General features: G+C 43.1%; 1 protein-coding gene across 2 annotated transcripts in view; it reads left to right on the plus strand.

Annotated features, from left to right (window-relative positions):
* Window positions 1-19,028, plus strand: part of PSMD1 (proteasome 26S subunit, non-ATPase 1) — a 123,326-nt gene that overhangs the window by 15,052 nt on the left and 89,246 nt on the right. For both annotated transcript variants that reach the window (XM_039488381.1, XM_039488380.1), the window contains exons 10-16: window positions 852-940; window positions 2,106-2,184; window positions 3,899-4,072; window positions 5,852-5,963; window positions 6,866-7,062; window positions 7,488-7,583; window positions 8,220-8,284. In XM_039488381.1, coding sequence (XP_039344315.1) covers window positions 852-940; window positions 2,106-2,184; window positions 3,899-4,072; window positions 5,852-5,963; window positions 6,866-7,062; window positions 7,488-7,583; window positions 8,220-8,284 — 812 coding nt within the window. The remainder of the gene's footprint in view (window positions 1-851; window positions 941-2,105; window positions 2,185-3,898; window positions 4,073-5,851; window positions 5,964-6,865; window positions 7,063-7,487; window positions 7,584-8,219; window positions 8,285-19,028) is intronic.

A 19,028-nucleotide genomic window follows, 5' to 3' on the forward strand; every position in this document is an offset into this window, starting at 1 on the left:
CTGAGGGAAGGCTGCTTGTTCCCACTATCTGTCCCAAAGCCATCAGCCCCTGGAGTGTGGCCCAGGGAATCCTGAGGTGTGGCTTGTGGGCACCTTTCGCTGTATCTGTGGGTTGAAGATAAAGCTGCTCAATTGCAGTATTTTAATGCAGGGGATAAACTGAATGTGTTGGGGAACTCGCGTAATTTCTGTTTCACTAGGGAAGATCCTAATAGAGAGAGAGAGAGAGAGAGAGAGAATGTGTGTTAAAATTTATGTGCAAAGTAGGTGCAGCCCTTGGGCTCATGGCAAACTTTGTCCCTTCTGTCCTTTTAAGACAAGTGATTGTTGTAAATAACAGAGAGATTATTTGAATCTGAAATGTAACTTCTGTCCTCAGCAAGAGGTGGTGTGACACCATTGTTTTAAGCAAGTACATGGCTGTTGGGAGGTTCCATTTTTAAATGCACTGGAAATGCATAAAACGCTTTTGGAGTAGTGATTCGGCGTAGCCTTCTAGGAAGGGCTTGAAATTGCTGTCAGCAGCACTTACTGTGTAGCAATAGGTTCCTGGAGTGCCTGGCTATTTAAGAGGGTTCTATTCTCAGTTTGTGCTGTTGCTTCATTCCAGAAGTTTACAGAAAGGACTTGTCTGCACTAGAAGAATTGGGTTGAGATTAGATAGGTGTGTATTAACAAGCAATGCATCCCCATCAGGAAACAGATCATGCTTAGGTTGGAGTTAGTTAATACAACTCTAATTGTGACTTAATTTTCTAGTACCAAGTCCAGAGTGAGCAGAGCTATGTGTCTTAGTTGTGAAGTGTCTGTTTCTTGCTTCTTGGTGATACTCGTCTGTTTTGCTCTTCCAGGATGCAGTGCGGAACTCTGTATGCCACACAGCAACAGTTATAGCAAACTCCTTTATGCACTGTGGGACAACCAGTGACCAGTTCCTTAGGTAAATACATTGCAAATAAGTCCAGTTAGCATTCAGAGAGGTAGAATAGTATGTGCAGTACCGTTCACCCCGTCTCCGAAAAGACATTGCTGATCCTCCTCTAGTTCTGCAAAGTGGTGATAATGATTAAGGGGCTTGGAAAAGCTGTCATATGAAGAGTGTGAAAAGGTTAGAATCCTTTCCCTGAGAAAGGAGACGGATAAGCAGAGAGGTGATAAAAGTGCATGAGATAACGAATGGTCTAAAGAAGGGAAATTGGGAGCTTCTGATCTCTTGTCTCATAACACAAGAGCAAGGGGACATTCAATTAATTTAAAAGGTGGGAACTTCAAAACCAATAGAAGGAAATATCTTTTCCCACTTCATGTAATTAGACCGTGGAATTCACTGCCACAGGAAGTCATTGTGGCCAAGAACTTAGCAATATTCAAAAAGGGACTGGATATTTACGTGGATATCAAGACTATCCAGAGATTCTGTACATAATTATCATTTTAAAAGTGATATTAAACCTTGTGCTTTATGGCTTAAACCAGTCTCTGACTATTGGAGATCAAGTTGAGTCCGAGTGGGAGGGTCAGATTATCCCACATCAGCCTGTTCGTAGAGTTCTTACACCTCTGAAGCACCTGGGTCTGGCCACTGTCAGAGATGGAGTTCTGCTCTAGATGGACCACTAGTTTAGTCCAGTCTGGCAGTTCCTATTTTCCTGTAAATAGAGGCTAGCTTACTGGTGAGCTAGTGACACTCATGGAGGTCAAAGGTGGGGACTGGAACCCACTGCAGGAGGTGAAGAAAGAAAATGACACTCTGATCAAATCCCTGCAGTTGAGCTGGGAACAGTGTTGATGGACTGTGTGGTGAGCAATATCCAGCTCTGGAAGGATTGCTCAGCCTGCAGCCAGGTCTTTGAATATGTTGAAGTAGTAGATTTATGTAGTTCTGTGTCGTCATTTAATGCTGCTGTTCAGGACAGTGATTTCCAATGTTCAGCAGCTGAGCTGGGACCAGCCAGAAATCAGGGCTGCTCTGGGGAGGGGCTGCTTCCATGCTCCACTGCTTATCTCCAACCGGTGCTGGTTTTGACAACAGTTTTTTTTCTGATGAAATGTGGGTGTTGGGTGTTATAGAAACTATATTTAACCCCTGACTTTCCTCCTTCCAGAGATAATTTGGAGTGGCTGGCCAGAGCCACGAATTGGGCTAAGTTTACTGCTACTGCCAGCCTGGGTGTCATACATAAGGTAATGCTGCCTTCATTCCTGTGTGCCTAAACTCTTGCCATGCCAATGCTGAGACTGTTTGTTTGTCTCTTTGGAATGGAATGGAGTGGGGTTTCTGGGTTATGCACCCCGGTCCTGGTCACACTCCAACTCATAACCAAGTTTGTACCCAGTCACTGACAGGCTGACTGTAAATGTGGTTTGTCTCCTTGCATGGCCCCATTATAACTTGGTTGGAACCAAAGCAGCTAATGGTACCAGACCCACACCAGAGCCCTTGGCTGGCCCATGGTCATCCTTCTGTGAGCAGTTTGGTCCTTTTTTTATTTGCAGTGCAATCCAGACACTGTTGGTGTAACCATGTTAGTGTAACTGGTTTGGTTGAACCTTAGGAAATCCCGGAGTGCATTGTCCCGTGTGCTGCCAGTGCCACCTTTTGTGTATGTTCTCCAGGCACTTTATTCCTATGGAGGCACCGCACCATAGAAGAGCTGCCCAGACTTTCCCCAGATTTACTGGTACAAACGTAGCTAGGGAGCCCGTGGACATGCAAACGTGTTTCTGATGGCGGAACAGTTGCTGTGTGGACACAATTGAACAGTGTTACTATAACCAATTTAGGTGATTTGGCCTCTAGCTGGTTACAAAACCACTGTTAAAACTTGTGCTGTGGACGGGGCCGAATGTTTTTAACGAGCATCTCCAAATATCATAAACAGGACATCTAATTTTTAAGAAACATCAAATACACATGGCAGCTTCTTAATCAGAGAGATGTGCGAAGACTCAGCTGATTGCCAGTTCTTTTTTTTCTGAATGTACACATGCATATAGCAGAACGTGCACTGTGCTAAACAAGGGCATGTAGTGTAATCATGGTTAGAAAAGTGGTGGAGAAATATGGCTTAAAGGGAAGAACCTTCAACTGACTTATCAAAATCTAAGTGCACAGAAGAAGAATACAGTGAATGAACAGAGGATTTAAAGTATTTACAAGGACTATTTGGATGGAAGGGACCTGTGAATACTAAACCTGTGAAGTGGATTTAATTCTCTAATCCAACCCTGCTAGATCACATCTAGCCTTAAATATGTGCAGTGAAGCTGTGATCTAGACAAATGTTTGTCCAACTTAATTAAAATGGGGGGAGAGCTCTTTTTCCTACTGTGCAGTCAGAGAGACCACTCTTCTCCCCTCCTTTGCATCAGTTGCAGAGGATGGTGGCTTCCATTTACCAAATGTCTGTGGTTTTATAACTTTATTTTGTGGCTTCATGATGTTACTGAGCTTCGTATGGTGATATGTTCCAGAGGAGCATTGATGGTGGCCGACCTTGCCGATTCAATGCTGGGAAAGCATTTTCCAGTCTGAAATAGTGGGAAACCATTGTAATTGCTTTGTGGGGCTAGAACCTTGAATTAAAGCATCCTGATTATTAGGCCAAATATGGTTCCTAGTCCAAATTTGTTTGCATTGGCTTTGGATAGCAATCGTGATGGGAGTGTAGTCACATGCCTCTGTGTGAATAAGTAGTTCAGAAGTGCAGAGAACACCGCATTAAAAGATTTAACATGTTGGGTTTGTGTTAGATCACAGCATGGAAATTGGTGGCTAAAGCAAATGTTTCCTATTGAGTGTTTAAAATATTGTAACAATGTCTTCTAATTAAACACTGTTTTCTTTCTCCTCTTGTTTTGCCCCTTTCCCCAACCCCTTTGGGCAATGAATTTGCAGGGTCATGAGAAGGAAGCTCTACAATTAATGGCAACATACTTACCCAAAGACACCTCTCCGGGCTCGGCCTATCAGGAGGGCGGAGGTCTCTATGCATTGGGTCTGATTCATGCTAATCATGGTGGTGACATCATTGACTATCTGCTGAACCAGTTGAAGAATGCCAGCAATGATGTGCGTACTAGATTTAACAATGAACCTAGTTGTGTTCTCGTGTACCCAACAGTGTGCTAGGTGCTTCACACAAACCAGGTCTTTGAGCGCTTACACTTTAAAACAGTTATGATACAACAACTGATGACCATAAACAGCCTGATAACAGGAGAAGGGCATGACTAAGACAGTGGCTACAGCAAATAACCCTAACACCCTTCTTGTTAGAATACAAGTGGGATTTTAGGATGGACTTGTATACTTGTTTCAAAATAAATGTCATCTACAGCATGACTTTGTACCCATCCCTCCTTTGTTTTAGGGTAGACTTACTGTATTATGCTCTGGTTTTGGCTCCAATTACCTACGCAAGGAATAAATTGCTCAAGCGACTGTGCTGCAAACTATCTTATGTGTAAACAGTTTCAGCAAGGATTCGCTCCTGACCATTCCTTGGCTTCTTCAGCACTGACCCTTATGTTTGGAACAGCCTCCTAATTAATGTTTGCCCAGAACCCTTCCTCTCTTTCTCTCCTAGGATAGAGAATAAAACAGAAAATATCATAATGCCACTATATAAATTCATGGTACGCCCATGTCTTGCATACTGTGTGCAGCTCTGGTCGCCCCATGTCAAAAAAATGTACTAGAATTGGAAAAGGTACAGAGAAGGGCAACAAAAATGATTAGGGGTATGGAACAATTTCCATATGAGGAGATATTAAAAGACTGGGACTGTTCAGCTTGGAAAAGAGATGACTAAGGGGTGGGATATGATTGAGGTCTATAAAATCATGACTGGTGTAGAGAAAGTGAATAAGAAAGTGTTATTTATCCCTTCACATGATACAAGAACCGGGGTCACCCAATGAAATTAATAGGCGGCAAGTTTAAAACCAACAAAAGGATGTACTTCTTCACAAAACATACAGTGAACCTGTGGAACTCATTGCCACATGATGTAGTGAAGGGCCAAAGTATAACTGGGTTCAGAAAAGAATTATATTAGTTTGTGGCGAATAGGTCCAACAATGGCTATTAGCCAAGATGGTCAGGGATCAAACCCCATGCTCTGGGTGTCCCAAAACCTCTGACTGACTGCCAGCTGCTGGGATTGGACAACAGGATGGATCATGTGATAATTGCCCTGTGCTTTTCATTCCCTTTGAAGTATCTGGCATTGGCCACTGTCAGAAGACAGGATACTGGGTTAGATGGACCATTGGTGTTGCCCAGTATGGCCATTCTTATGTTCTTAGAAGATACCCTCGAAGTTTCCCACTAGGTCTGTGAATCAGTCTAGCTGGAAAGATCACACTCATTTTGGGCTTTATTTTATATTGTATTGCTCCTTGGTGCCTTCAGAGAATACAAGGTGATGAGGGCCTTATGAATACCTGTATAAATTTCCAGTCAGGGTCTATTGGTGCAACACATTTTGCCCGTGGTATATCTCTGTACAATGGTGGCCCTGTTTAAATAATTCCTTGGGAAGAGGTGCTAAAAATAAATCCTCAGAAAATCTGGTGTACTGGGCCTGTAGCACCCCGTACTGGGCAGATCTCTGGGCTGGCTTTGGGAACACAGCTGTTTTCTTGATCAGAGAAGACGATTGGCTGGGGCTGGCTGGAAAAGTAAAATTGGGATTCATAACTAGGGGCAACAGTTCATTTGAGTTTTTGTGGGGAGGGCCATACAATAATGGTTTCCAGCTTAAAGCTCTGGCTTCTTCAGCCGAAGTAGACACCTTCCCATTGTAATACATTGAGCAGTAAGGAAAATGGTTGTGCTTTTTTGTAGATTGTCCGACATGGTGGTAGCTTGGGTCTGGGTCTGGCTGCCATGGGGACTGCACGCCAGGATGTGTATGATTTGCTGAAAACAAACCTCTACCAGGATGATGCAGTGACAGGTAAAGATGCTGCTTCTAAAACATGAGCCCTTGCTAGTAATATAGACTATTTCCACTGTGCAGCTCTGTCCTGGCCTTTCCATGACCTACAAGGCCTTTTTATTTTGTTGCAGGTAATGCCTGCAGGCCTCATTGTATTGGGTATTGTACAGACACCTAGCAAGAGACTGCCACTGCCATAAGAAGATTAGCCTAAGAATTGCAGGGACTCTGATTCAGGGACCTGATGCTTCTTTTTAGGGAGTCCTTTATTTCAGTCATGGGGCCTCAAAGAAACTCTTCTCCCCTTACACTTTTTTTAACCTGTTTTGACCCCACACTCCTGCCAGATCTCTTTGGCTAAGAGAGGCTGAGTGGAGGGGCTCATGAAGGCCACTACTGCATTGGCTTAGGTTAACAGAAGAGCTTATGAGATGCTCTGCATGCATACAGGCATGAGAAACACGTTGAACCTGGGAGGCCATATCGTTAACCCCAAGGCTCATGGGCTGGCTAGTAACGTGATATGGGCATACAATCAAATACACTTTCACAGTGATTGTTAATGCAGCAGCGTCTTCATTTTAAGGACTCTACCTTTTAAGTAGCTTTATAGTATTTCCCAGGGAGTGATTTTATTATACTGCTGTCTATTTGAGGCTTCTGCTAGTGCGGCTCTGTGTAAACATCATCGGTATGCATTCGCAATTTTGCTTTAGAAGCGTCTTTCCTGTAGCTTTTGTGAGTGAGTGAACACCCTGCTGAGCAGCAGGTCTGCTGGGCACAGTGTCTGGAAACTCTGTGTTGGCCTGTATCTCAGTAGGATAAGGGGCCGCTGGGTATTGTGTTTACATCGGAATTGATATATTAGCCTATTTTGGGAGCTCTGCATTCTTTACTGATTCTCTTTTGCTGCTGTGCAGGTGAAGCAGCTGGTCTGGCATTGGGTCTGGTAATGCTGGGATCTAAAAATGCTCAGGCTATTGAGGACATGGTTGGCTACGCACAGGAAACGCAGCATGAAAAGATCTTGCGGGGCCTGGCTGTTGGCATTGCTCTGGTGATGTATGGGAGAATGGAGGAAGCAGATGCCCTCATAGAGAGTCTCTGCAGAGATAAGGTGAGCGTGTCTGCATTTTGATACCGTCACTGTCTGTTTCAGAGATTTCCCCCTACTCCCTTCTGAAATCTCCAGCTTTGGTTAAGGTGACTGCTTTCACCAGAAAAGTTTTTCTAAATAACTGAATGTGTCGATGTACCTGTTGGGTGATGTGTGGCAGTGGTCAGTAAAGTTATTCTGAAAAGGTTGGACGATTCACAGCTCATGATACTTTTTGCCTTTAGGTCATTAGTGCCAAATGACATTCCCACCTGATGGCTGTTTTGTGGCGTGTCCCATGCCTAGTAGACAGGTGCCCATAGCCCGTTTTCCCCCCTGTTGGCAGCTTCAGAGCCCAGGAATTGAGTAGACTTGGAAACTGAACTTCTGACTCCTAGCTGTGTCTGTAGAATTATAAATATTGAAGCACTCTCTGTGTCTTCCAGGATCCAATCCTCCGTCGTTCAGGAATGTACACTGTAGCTATGGCTTACTGTGGCTCAGGGAACAACAAGGCAATCAGACGTCTGCTGCATGTTGCTGTAAGTTCTGCGGAGTCTGGGGCAGGTAACGGGATAGCTGGGGTGGTGGCAGCAAATACACAGTCCATTGACAGAACTCGGTAGCGGTAATGTTAATATTCTCATCTAAAATAGTGATGTAAAGGGAATGAGTGGCCTCTCTTTGCTTAATGGAAACACGAGGATTAGAAGTCATAGGGTTTACAAACATTAAAAGCTAAGAGACGTTTAGCAAGAGAATAAAGAAACTCCAATATTGCTTAAAGCAACTCTATGCTAAAAAGTGGAACGCAGCCCCAGAGTACTTGCTAGCTGGGTCGAAGAGTTGCTTATCTGCTCCAGATAACCTTCATCATAATTCATTGTGCTGAGCAGAAACAGGGTAGCCTCTAAAATATGGAGGCCATCAGCTCTTTGCGACTAATAGGTCTATGACCCAAAAAAAATAGGACTTAAAACATGTCACAGTGTGGGAATGGTAGTTCTTTGTGAGTCTGTTTCAGCCGAGGATCAGTTACCTCACTGAATGTAACTGTTAATTTTTCTATTTCTGTAATCTCAGGCCTATATCCCAGATCAAATCACATGCATGAGAGCTGACGCGAAATGTTGGGGGGCTTGAACCATTCTCTTAACATCTTGTTTCCTCTTTAATAGGTGAGTGATGTCAACGATGATGTGAGGCGGGCAGCAGTTGAGTCACTGGGGTTCATTCTGTTCAGGTACAATTTCTAACTCCATCAGTTCTTCAGCCTTCAATTTGATTTGTCTGGGAGATGTTTTTTGAAAGCATGTGTGCTTCATTCATCTCACTAACTGAATCCGTTGCCAATGGAAACACACAGAATAATGGGAGAACGAAATCTGGGTCAGTAGTAGAACCCATCTGCTGTGAATTTAATGGACCAGTGGCTGTATTGGTATGTACTGGGATGAGATATAAATAGAAGAAAAAATGAGTTGCACAACCTTGTGTTGTGAGTGGTGGTGTGGTCCCTTGTGAGAAGTAATCTCAAACTGCACAGTGCCCTGTTACGGTGAATCTACACATGGGAAATGACATTTTGGGGCAAAATGTATACTTCAGTAAAAACCTTTGCCTGATGTAGGATTTTGTATTTCCTCTAAGTGGCTTTGACTGACTTTTGGGGTGTGTGGAAAGCTGCGGTTTCTGTACATGTTTTAAGGAGAAGTTGGCTTAAATCTAATATGCAAAGTATGAAGAAAATAAAAATTGACTCTCTGAGCTGGTACCAACTCTTGGGAGCTTTACAGGAACCATTGGATATAACGTATGTAGCCTCTGGCTCATTGTGTACGCGGAAATAGTGGATTAAAGTAAGTTTCTGAGACACTGTAGCATGTAAAACTTCTGTGTCTTTAATTAAACTCTTATTGAAATTTTCCACAGCGAGTTGCCAAGTGGAATTAAGCGAGTGAAGTCTAGTTACAGGGAGTGTGATTTAGGGAATGTATCTGGTTGTATCAAATAATGGATGGGTAAGACTTGAACGGCAGTTTTGCTCAGTACATGTTGAATAAAGTAATTTTTTTTTTTTTTTTTTTTTTTTTAAGAAACCGCAGTCATTTATAGCAGTAGACTTTCTAAATAAATATTCAGCAGACAACTTAATGAGCTGTTCAGGAGATCTCCAGACATATGGCCCAATTGCCTGAATAGAGTAGAGTGAGATGAAGTTGGAAAACTTGAATTCCTCACTCCGTTTGCAAGATAAAGTTAATTGAAAGTCGAATATACAGTCTCTTACTAGACACCCTTGAGATGACACTTCCAAAACAAATGTGTCTGCCTGATGACTGCCTAAAATGTTACTGGAAGCAGTTACTTCTCTAGAACTAACTTTTTGAAGGAAGGAGATTATTTTGAAAATAAGACTTTGTGAAAAATAACCTCCACATTTTAAAACCACCTTTTAGTTATGCAGACTGTAATGCCAAAATGGGACATGTACTTTCAAGTAAGTCTTTCATCTTCTGAAATTAGTAGGAGCAAATATTTTTTGGCCATCTTCTTCTAACCTCAAATCACTCTCATGCCGATTCTGTAGGTAGCACTTTACAATGCCATAGGCATGTGTATTTATCAACTTGGGAAGATGGAAACTTGGCCTGAAATTTTCATTCATATATTAACATGGGAGGCCAAGTTTCAGACTTGGACTATCATTCTTGTATATTGGTACTGGTATCCCCTTCTAGGCACCTAAATCCCACCTTTGCATGCCCAAGTCTAGAGAGTGGGTCCGCAGTCTGCACAACACAGGAGATAATTCTGGGTGAAATGTGCTATACTAAGTAAGGTTTCATTACTAATACTTTGCTCTTCTATGATGCTTTTTGTCTGGCGATTTCAAATCACTTAATGAATTTAGACTAGAACCCTGTGAGTTAGGTATGTGTCAACCTAATTTTACAGTGAAGGAAACTGAGGCATAAGGGGTGATGTGACTTATCCAAGATCATACCAGCAAGTCTATAAAAGAGCTGAATCTGCTGCTCTCAGTCATGTGCTTTGCCATAAACCCTCGTCTTCCCTTGTGTCTTTTTTTTTTTTTTTTTAAACCTAACGCTCACACTAATAGAATAAGGTGTTGGGGATAGTGAGTGAAAACAATCTTTGCTTATTAATAAGTAAACCAGAGAGAGGATGTTTGCCCAGTTACTAAGCTTGCTGGTAGCATCACCATCCTAGGCATAATTGTGATGTGAGCTAATTTCCCATCAGTGAAAGTATCTAAATAAATGAATAAAGGCTTTTAATGTCAGCCTTTGCATGGAAGTACTCCCATCGCGTCGCCCCCCACCCCGGGCAGCCTATCTCTGGTGCTTTTTGGGACTTCCTGTTTGTTTACCCACACTTCCACGCACAGCTATTTTTCTGGCTGAGGAGAGCTGCTTCTCTATGGGCAGTAGTCATCTTCAGCAACGTAGAACACTTTTTATCCCCAGAGCTGAGCATGTTGTCTCTGCTTTGCTCCAAGCCTTAAAGAATCGACTCCTGGGAAGGCAGAGCTTTAATTAAGGGCCTCCCATGTGGCTGCAGAAGAAGCACTTTGTGAAGGAACACCGTTTCAGGGTTATCAGCCCCATTAACGCACCCCACCCGTAACCTCCTCGTGGGCACCCTCTAAGGTTTCAGGTGTCCTAGCAGTCACCCCTTTCAGGCAGCGACCGGTGTGTCTCTACATTCACGTTGGAGTGGGGGTTAGACTTAGTCTCTCTGCATCTCACTGTGATTTCCCCAACAGGTCAAACTGGGGTCCAGCACCTATAATTTACTCTTTTTCTGGGGGCTACACAAGCTACTAACCAGACTTCACAAAGCAGATTACATTGATTCTTAGGACAAAAGCATCACAGGGGAAACCTCTAAAAACAATGCAGGGATTGATGTGCTTACTAAACATAAGTTACTAAGCAGGCCGAGCTCTGTGAGTCCGAGTCACCTGGCTGTGTAGACAGAACCCCAGAGGCCTGGGTTCAGTACAGTCCCCAATTCCACTCTAGTTCATTTACTCAGTCTGTTAGGGTATGTCTACACTACCCACTGGATCCATGGGTAGAGATCGATCTATCGGGGATCGATGTATCATGTCTCGTCTAGACGCGATACATCAATCCCCAAATGCACTCCCTGTCAACTCCGGAACTCCACCAGGGCGAGGGGTGGAAGCGGAGTCGACGGGGGAGTGGTGGCTGTCGATCCCGCGCCGTGAGGACGCGAAGTAAGTCAATCCAAGTCGATCTAAGATATGTCGACTTCAGCTACGCTATTCTCGTAGCTGAAGTTGTGTATCTTCGATCGATTCCCCCCCTCTCCTCCCAGTGTAGACTAGGCCTTAGAGGCAGCATGGCCAATCCTAAGGGGACACGGCCACGCCTGCTTTCTAAACAGGAATCACTTCATCTCATTAACAGCAAGTATTTCAATAAAAAGACCCCGTAAAAATCACTGCTTCAGCATGGACTGTTCAAGAGAGTTACTGTCCAGACCATTGGTTAGTATTGCAGGCCTTGGTGTGAATGACAGCATTATCTTCTAGTGGCTAAAAGGATTTGGAAGTCATCTGGGTTCTACTTCCTGCACTGCCGTTAACTTATTGGTGTGGCCTTGGCTGTCTTGGTGCGTGCTCCCCGTTTTTAAAATGGGGTAATGATACTTGCTTTTGTAAAGTCCTCTGAGAAGCGGAGGTGAAAAATATTAGTGTAAAGTATTATTACTTTATTGGCTATTTTAAGCAGAAGACAAAATACCTGCATCGTTATTTAACACGTATTGCAGTATGTAAAAGGCCGTAACCAGGTTGGGCCCCATTGTGCTAGTCTGTTCAAACCTATCACAAATGTCAGGCTGTGCCCCAAAGAGTGGACCGGCTTTAAGACAAAGACATAGCAGGTGGAGGAGACAAACAAGGAGGTTGGGGTAGGGTCTGGGAGACAGGATCACAAATATAACAGGACACACGCAACTCTTAGCTGGCCAGTGGAATGATTGCGGCTTTACCCTGCCTTGCAGTTGTCAGGTTGCTGTTTACCCAAATACGCTATGGAAGAAGTGAATTTTGAGGAAGGACTTGGAGGAGAACAAGGTGATGGCTTTCTGGATTTTGCCTGGTCGCTTTCACCACTCGTAAGGGGCGATGTGGGTGAAAACACAGAAGTGCTTATCAGAGAATTGGGCAATGGAGGCTGGTGTCATTGATGGAGCAAAGGCTGGAATTGACCTTGCAATAAGCTAATGGGGCATATAGGTAGGGAGGGCTTTGTCAGAAAAGACTGGAAGTTTGTGTTGATGCAGTGGATTAAGGAGAGCCAGTGGAGGGACTTCAAAAGAAGGGGTGATGTACTTAGAGCAGTGAGCCAAGAGGAGTTTAGCAGTGGCATTTTGAATAGATAAGAAGGGGGTGAGTAGACATGCAGCATGTTGTCAGGTTTAATTGTGTGTTTATTTTAATTTTAGGAGTTTACCATTTAAGACCTTTCTTTACAGAATGCCAGTAAGTCAAAGAAGAATGAATTCACACCTTCTGAAAAGCGGGCCTCTTAAAAGTGCCAAAAGCTGGGTGCCCAAAAATGGGGTTACCACAAATCACTTGACAATCTTGATCGCAAGTTACAAAATTGTCCTATTTGTCATCTGAAAAATACTCAGTTTGATTCTCTTGTGTGTGATCCAAGACTTCAGCACATATTGGTTGTCATAATGAACTCAATTTATAAATATTCTGAATTCCCTGCATGGGCAGCAGGTGTCTCCCAAGAACTGTTCTACCATGCACATGGGCACAACCCGTTCTTCACCACACAGGGAGCTAGCGTCTCCAGAGGCCAACTGGTACTGTAATAAGTGATCTCTGTATGTCTGTAAACAAAAGGAAAATTCCACACGCTCCTTCCATTCTTGCGGGGATCTTTCATCCAAACAGGTTCTGGCAGAACATTTTTGTTCTTTGATCTCACTGTCACTTTCCCCTCTCCACCAACACAAAACATAATTGGTAACTGATAACTTCCTGCTACAAGGGGAGGCTTTCAGGGCTCTGATTTTAACTGTTTACTGTATCCTGACATCTCTGTGGGTCACTAGGTACCAGCCTGCTTCTGCAAGTATCTTTTTATTTCTGTTGCTGTGCCTCTCCCTAAATTTGACATGCAACATGGCATCTCTACCTCCACAGAACCTCCCAGTGAGTAGCAAGAATAGGACTTCTGCACGGCACATGGCATCTCTTTAAACTAAATGACAGATCTTGTGCATGCTAAAATCTAGCCAGGTGAGCTGGAAGTCCTGAACCTGTTCTTATCCCGATTCCTGTCCTTAATCCTTTCCCTGGCTACAGCATTTACTCTGACTCTGAACAACCAATATGATAGTGAGGAGCCCTAAATGCTAGGCTACCAGGCAGGGCCTGGCCTGGCCTCTGTACTGCCGAGGATTGGATGCAGTCCTTGGATGCTTAGCAGAGGAATCTTGAGTAGGAGAAGAAGTTATTTTACTTCTCAACTAGGCACTCGTGCAACCGCTGCTGGGATACTATGTTCAGTTCTGGTGACCACAATTCAAGAAGCAGCAGAGAGTCCTGTGGCACCTTATAGACTAACAGATGTTTTGGAGCATGAGCTTTCATGGGTGAATACCCACTTCGTCGGATGCATGTAGGAAGTTGATAAATTGGAGAGCCATAAGAATGATTGGAATGATTAGAAACAATGCCTTACAGTGAGATTAGAACATAAGAATAGCTGTACTGGGTCAGACCAAAGGTCCATCAAGCCCAGTATCCTGTTCTCTTACAGTGGCCAAAGGCAGGTGCCCCAAAGGGAATGAACAAACAGGTTATCATCAAGTGATCCATCCCCTGTCACCCAATCCCAGCTTTTGGCAAACAGAGGCTAGGGACACCATTCCTGCCCATCCTGGCTAATAGGTCCATCAATGGCTATCTTCCATGAATCTATCTAGCACCCTTTTGAACCCCATTATAGTATTGGCCATCACAACACCCTCTGGCAAGGAGTTCCAGAGGTTGACAGTGCGTTGTGTGAAAAAATACTTTCTTGTGTTTGGTTTTTAAACTGCTACCTATTAATTTCATTTGGTGGCCCCAATTCGAGAAGGAGTAAATAACACTTCCTTATTTACTTTCTCTATACCACTCATGATTTTCTAAACCTCTATCATCGCCCACCTTAATTGCTTCTTTTCGAAGCTGAAAAGTCCCATACAGAAGCCGTTCTATACCCCTAATAATTTTTGTTGCCCTTTTCTGAACCTTTTCCAACTCCAATATATCTTTTTTGAGATGGGGCGACCACATCTGCATGCAGTATTCAAGATGTGGACGTACCATGGATTTATATAGAGGCAATATATTTTCTGTCTTATTATCTATCCCTTTCTTCATGATTCTCAACATTCTGTTTGCTTTTTTGACTGCCGCTGCACATTGAGTGGATGATTTCAGAGAACTATTCACAATGACTCCAAGATCTTTCTTGAGTGGTAACAGCTAATTTAGACCCCATCATTGTATATGTATATGTATAGGTAGGATTATGTTTTCCAATGTGCATTACTTTGCATTTATCAACATTAAATTTCATCTGCCATTTTGTTGCCCAGTCACCCAGTTTTGTGAGATCCTTTTGTAGCTCTTCGCAGTCTACCTGGGACTTAACTACCTTGAGTGGTTTTGTATCATCTGCAAATTTTGCCACCTCACTGTTTACCCTTTTTTCCAGATTGTTTATAAATGTTAAATCGGACTGGGCCCAGAACAGTTCCCTGGGGGACACCACTATTTATCCTTCTCCAGTCTGAAAACTGACCATGTATTCCTACCCTTTATTTCCTATCTTTTAATCAGTTACCAATCTATGAGAGAACCTTCCCTCTTATCCTTTGACTGCTTATTTTGCTTAAGAGCCTTTGGTGAGGGACCCTGTCAAAGGCTTTCTGAAAATCTAAATACACTATATCCACTGGATCTCCTTTGTCTACATGCTTGTTTACCCCCTCAAAGAATTCTAGTAGATTGGTGAGGCATGATTTCCCTTTACAAAAAACATGTTGACTATTTCCCAGCAAATTATGTTCATCTACGTGTCTGACAATTTTGTTCTTTACAATAGTTTCAACCAGTTTGCCCGGTATTGAAGTGAGGCTTACTGGCCTGTAGTTGCCAGGGTTACCTCTGGAGCCCTTTTTCAAAATTGGCATCACATTAGCTATCCTCCAGTCATTTGGTACAGAAGCTGATTTAAATGGTAGGTTACAGATGACAGTTAGTAGTCCTGCAGTTTCACTTTTGAGTTCCTTCAGAACTCTTGTGTGAATACTATAAGGTCCTGGAGACTTATTACTGTTTAGTTTATCAATTTGTCCCAAAACTACCTCTAATGACACCTCAATTTGGAATAGTTCCTCAGATCTGTCACCCAAAAAGAATGGCTCAGGTTTGGGAATCTCCCTCACATCCTCAGCAGTGAAGACCGGTGCAAAGAATTCATTTAGTTTCTCCGCAATGGCCTTATCGTCTTTGAGTGCTCCTTTAGCATCTCGATCGTCCAGTGGCCCCACTGGTTGTTTAGCAGCTTCCTGCTTCTGATGTATTTAAAAAAATTTTGCTATTACTTTTGGAGTCCAGCTGTTCTTCAAATTCTTTTTTGGTCTTTCAATTATGTTTTTACACTTCATTTGCCAGAGTTTATGCTCTTTCCTATTTTCTTCATTAGGATTTATCTTCCACTTTTTAAAGGATGCCTTTTTGCCTCACTGCTTCTTTTACTTTATTGTTTAACCACGGCAGCTCTTTTTTGGTTCTCTTACTACGTTTTTTAAATTAGGGTATACATTTAAGTTGAGCCTCTATTACGGTGTCTTTTAAAAAGTTTCCACTCAGCTTGCAGGGATTTTACCTTTGGTACTGTAGCTTTTAATTTCTGTTTCACTAACCTCCTCATTTTTGAGGTGATTCAAGGAGCTCAATCTATTTAGCTTAACGAAGAGAAGCTTAAGGGGTGATATGATCACAGTCTGTGAGTACCTACACGAGGAACAAATATTCAGTCATAGGCTCTTCTGTCAAGCAGAGAAAGGTCTAGCAAAATCCAGTGACTGGTAGTTGAAACTAGACAAAATCAGACTGGAAATAAGGTGTATGTTTTGACAATGAGTTACTAACCACTGGAACAATATACCAAGGGTTGTGGTGGATTCTCCGTCACTGACCACTTTTAAATCAAAATCAGATGTTTTTCTAAAAGTTCTGCTGTAGGAATTATTGTGGGGGCAGGTCTCTGGCCTGTGTTATACAGGAGTTCAGACTAGATGATTGCAGTGGTCCCTTCTGGCCTTGGGATCTAGGAAAAGCTTGTGAGCTAGAGATCAGGAATTGAAAAGCATCTTGCATGTCCATGCGTGCACCCTGAAACCACTACGAATCTTGTCCTGCCTCTGCCCTTCCACACTGGAGGATTAAAGACCAACATATTCTTGCATGAAGATAAAAAACATTTATTTATAAATTGTGGCTTCTGTTATCTTGGAAAGCAATGGCTTGAGTAGCCTGCTTATCAACTCCAGCATTGGAGGTGCTCAGCACCTCTGACAGTCAGGAATCAAAACCCTTGCATGTTTATGGCTTACACCTGTTTTGTACTCAGCGGACACAAGTGAGCTGTCTGCAGAGAACATTTGAAGTAGCTGGACTGCACCATGGGAAGGAGGTCAACTGTTATATTGCTAAAACTGAGCTTGGCCTTTATGCACAGTGGTGCTGAGGCACCTGGGTCAGGAGCTGGTTACTGCGGTGTGCCCTCGGGCTCGTTGTGGGAAGGAGTAAACGGTGGCCGTGTTTGACAATTTTAAGATACCTTTTTTCATAGTGCTTTACGCGCTTCTTAGCCCTGTTTCCTGAGCTGTGGCGCCTCTGCCGTTCCATCTGTTAGAAAGGCAGCATCAGTCTCCTCTTCGGTTTTTCTGCAAAGGAAGGGCTGATCTCTCACTGGCTTTTGGAGGTATTTACACCTTTGCCCACTCTTGTGCTGAGCCCCCTTCTTTAGCAGTTTTTTAAAATGGTAACAAGTCAGCCGCCGTGTTCTGTCAATTTATTGCCTTTCCCCTTTGAAAATACCTTCAACTTCCTAGTAACTCTGCTCTGTGGCACTTACAGCGTCTTCCACGTGCAGATGTTTCCTAAACCTGTGCAAGTTCAGATCTAAAGTAACACCCGTGGGTTGCTGGAGGCTAATTGGATGTGCTTGCCTTGGAGAGCCAATAGAGGAGTGGGAACCAACTACTAGCAAGTTCAGTGGACTGCTACTCCTCTGATGTTTCACACGCAGTTGGGAGTTGTTGCTCTTTTGTAAGTTATTTCTTAATGAGAGTTGTCCCTTGTTTGACTTGACAAAGCCTTGCATTTTTATTAGACCTAATCTCTGAGCACAGTGGGTCAAGCCCCAAGCTGGATAGAAGACATGTTTCATCTTAAGCGCTGGAGTATGATCAAGGCTTCCACAGGAAGAGGGCATTCTCTGAATTCTCTCTGTAAATGGATCTGATGTGAAAGATGTGGAGATGATCTCAAAATAGGAGAATGGATTTGCTTAATGATTTATGTTTTCCCTAGGCAATTAGTGCTACTGCTGTAGGACAATTATTGTTAAAAGTCCCATCACACGCTATTAAACGTATTTTCCCCTTGGGGTTCAAATAAATCTGTAAACAAGTCCTATAGCAGAGTCTTAAAGATAAAAACAAGTTGACTTTTCTTTTTCAAGTACATGATACTGTGTTTAGTGATCAGATCTGAAATGACTTCACAGTTAAGGGTTTGCTTGATGCCAAAAAAATTATTGAGCAAAGGAAAGTTTTAACACATAATCACTATGCAGTGGTTCTCGGATTGGTTCATGTGCCATGTATTCCTAATTGTTAATTTTTTCAGTGCTTGAAAAGTGGTTGATTTAACAAATTAACTTTCCTTGAAATCACAACTCTTTGGTCAAATGGATACGTCAGTTGCATATCTTATACCTCGGAAAAGCTGGGTGAGTACAGTAGCATGCATATATAACAAATCCCTGAAAATAATAGTAAAGGAGCTAACTCTGCCCCAGGTTTGGGCAGGTGTCTGTGTGTATTTGGCCTTTATGCTGGTGACACTGACATGGCCACAGTGAAATAGATAAAATGTGTAGCTGACATTAGTTGTTTTTTTTTTTTTTTTTTTGAAAGCCTCAAACTTTAGAGCTCTAACTCAAAGTGATTAACAAGTTTTTTGGGGGGTTTTAAGCATAAACTTTTAACAGCAAGGGTAATTAGTCACTGGAACAATCTATGAAAGAGGTGGTACATTCTCTGTCACTTGAAATCTTTACATCAGAATTGGGTCTCTCTCTCTAAAAGAGCTGCTCTGGTTCAGCCACAAGTTATTGGGCTTGATGCAGAAATTACAGGGTGAAATTTATGGCCTGTTAGGCAGGTGGTCACATAAAATTATTACAGTGATCCCTTCTGTCCTTGAAAATCTATGATCCCTTTTCTCCCATTTGTAGTGAGTTTTAGACTTTTGTTAGGGTTACAACATAAATTCAGACAGGTGGAATTATCTTAACAAATATTTCTGCACAAAAAGCAGCCTTGATACAGGGTCAGGGCCGCCTCCAGGGTTTTTGCCGCCCCAAGCGGCGCGGCGGGGGCTGCAATCACCATCGGCAGCACTTCGGCGGTAGCTCCACAGCACCGCTTTCTTCTTTGGCGGCAATTCGGCAGCAAGCCCTTCCCTCCGAGAGGGACCCGCTGCCAAAGAGCCGGACGTGCTGCCTCTTCCCCTTGGCCGCCCCACACACCTGCTTGCTGCGCTGGTGCCGGCCCTGGACAGGGTAGGGAGAAACTCAGTGCTTTGAGCCAGAAATAAGGGAATGGTTATCAGAAAAGGTGGC

This window comes from Mauremys reevesii, linkage group 9 (genome assembly GCF_016161935.1).
Source record: "Mauremys reevesii isolate NIE-2019 linkage group 9, ASM1616193v1, whole genome shotgun sequence".
In the NCBI taxonomy this organism is placed as follows: Eukaryota; Metazoa; Chordata; order Testudines; family Geoemydidae; genus Mauremys; species Mauremys reevesii.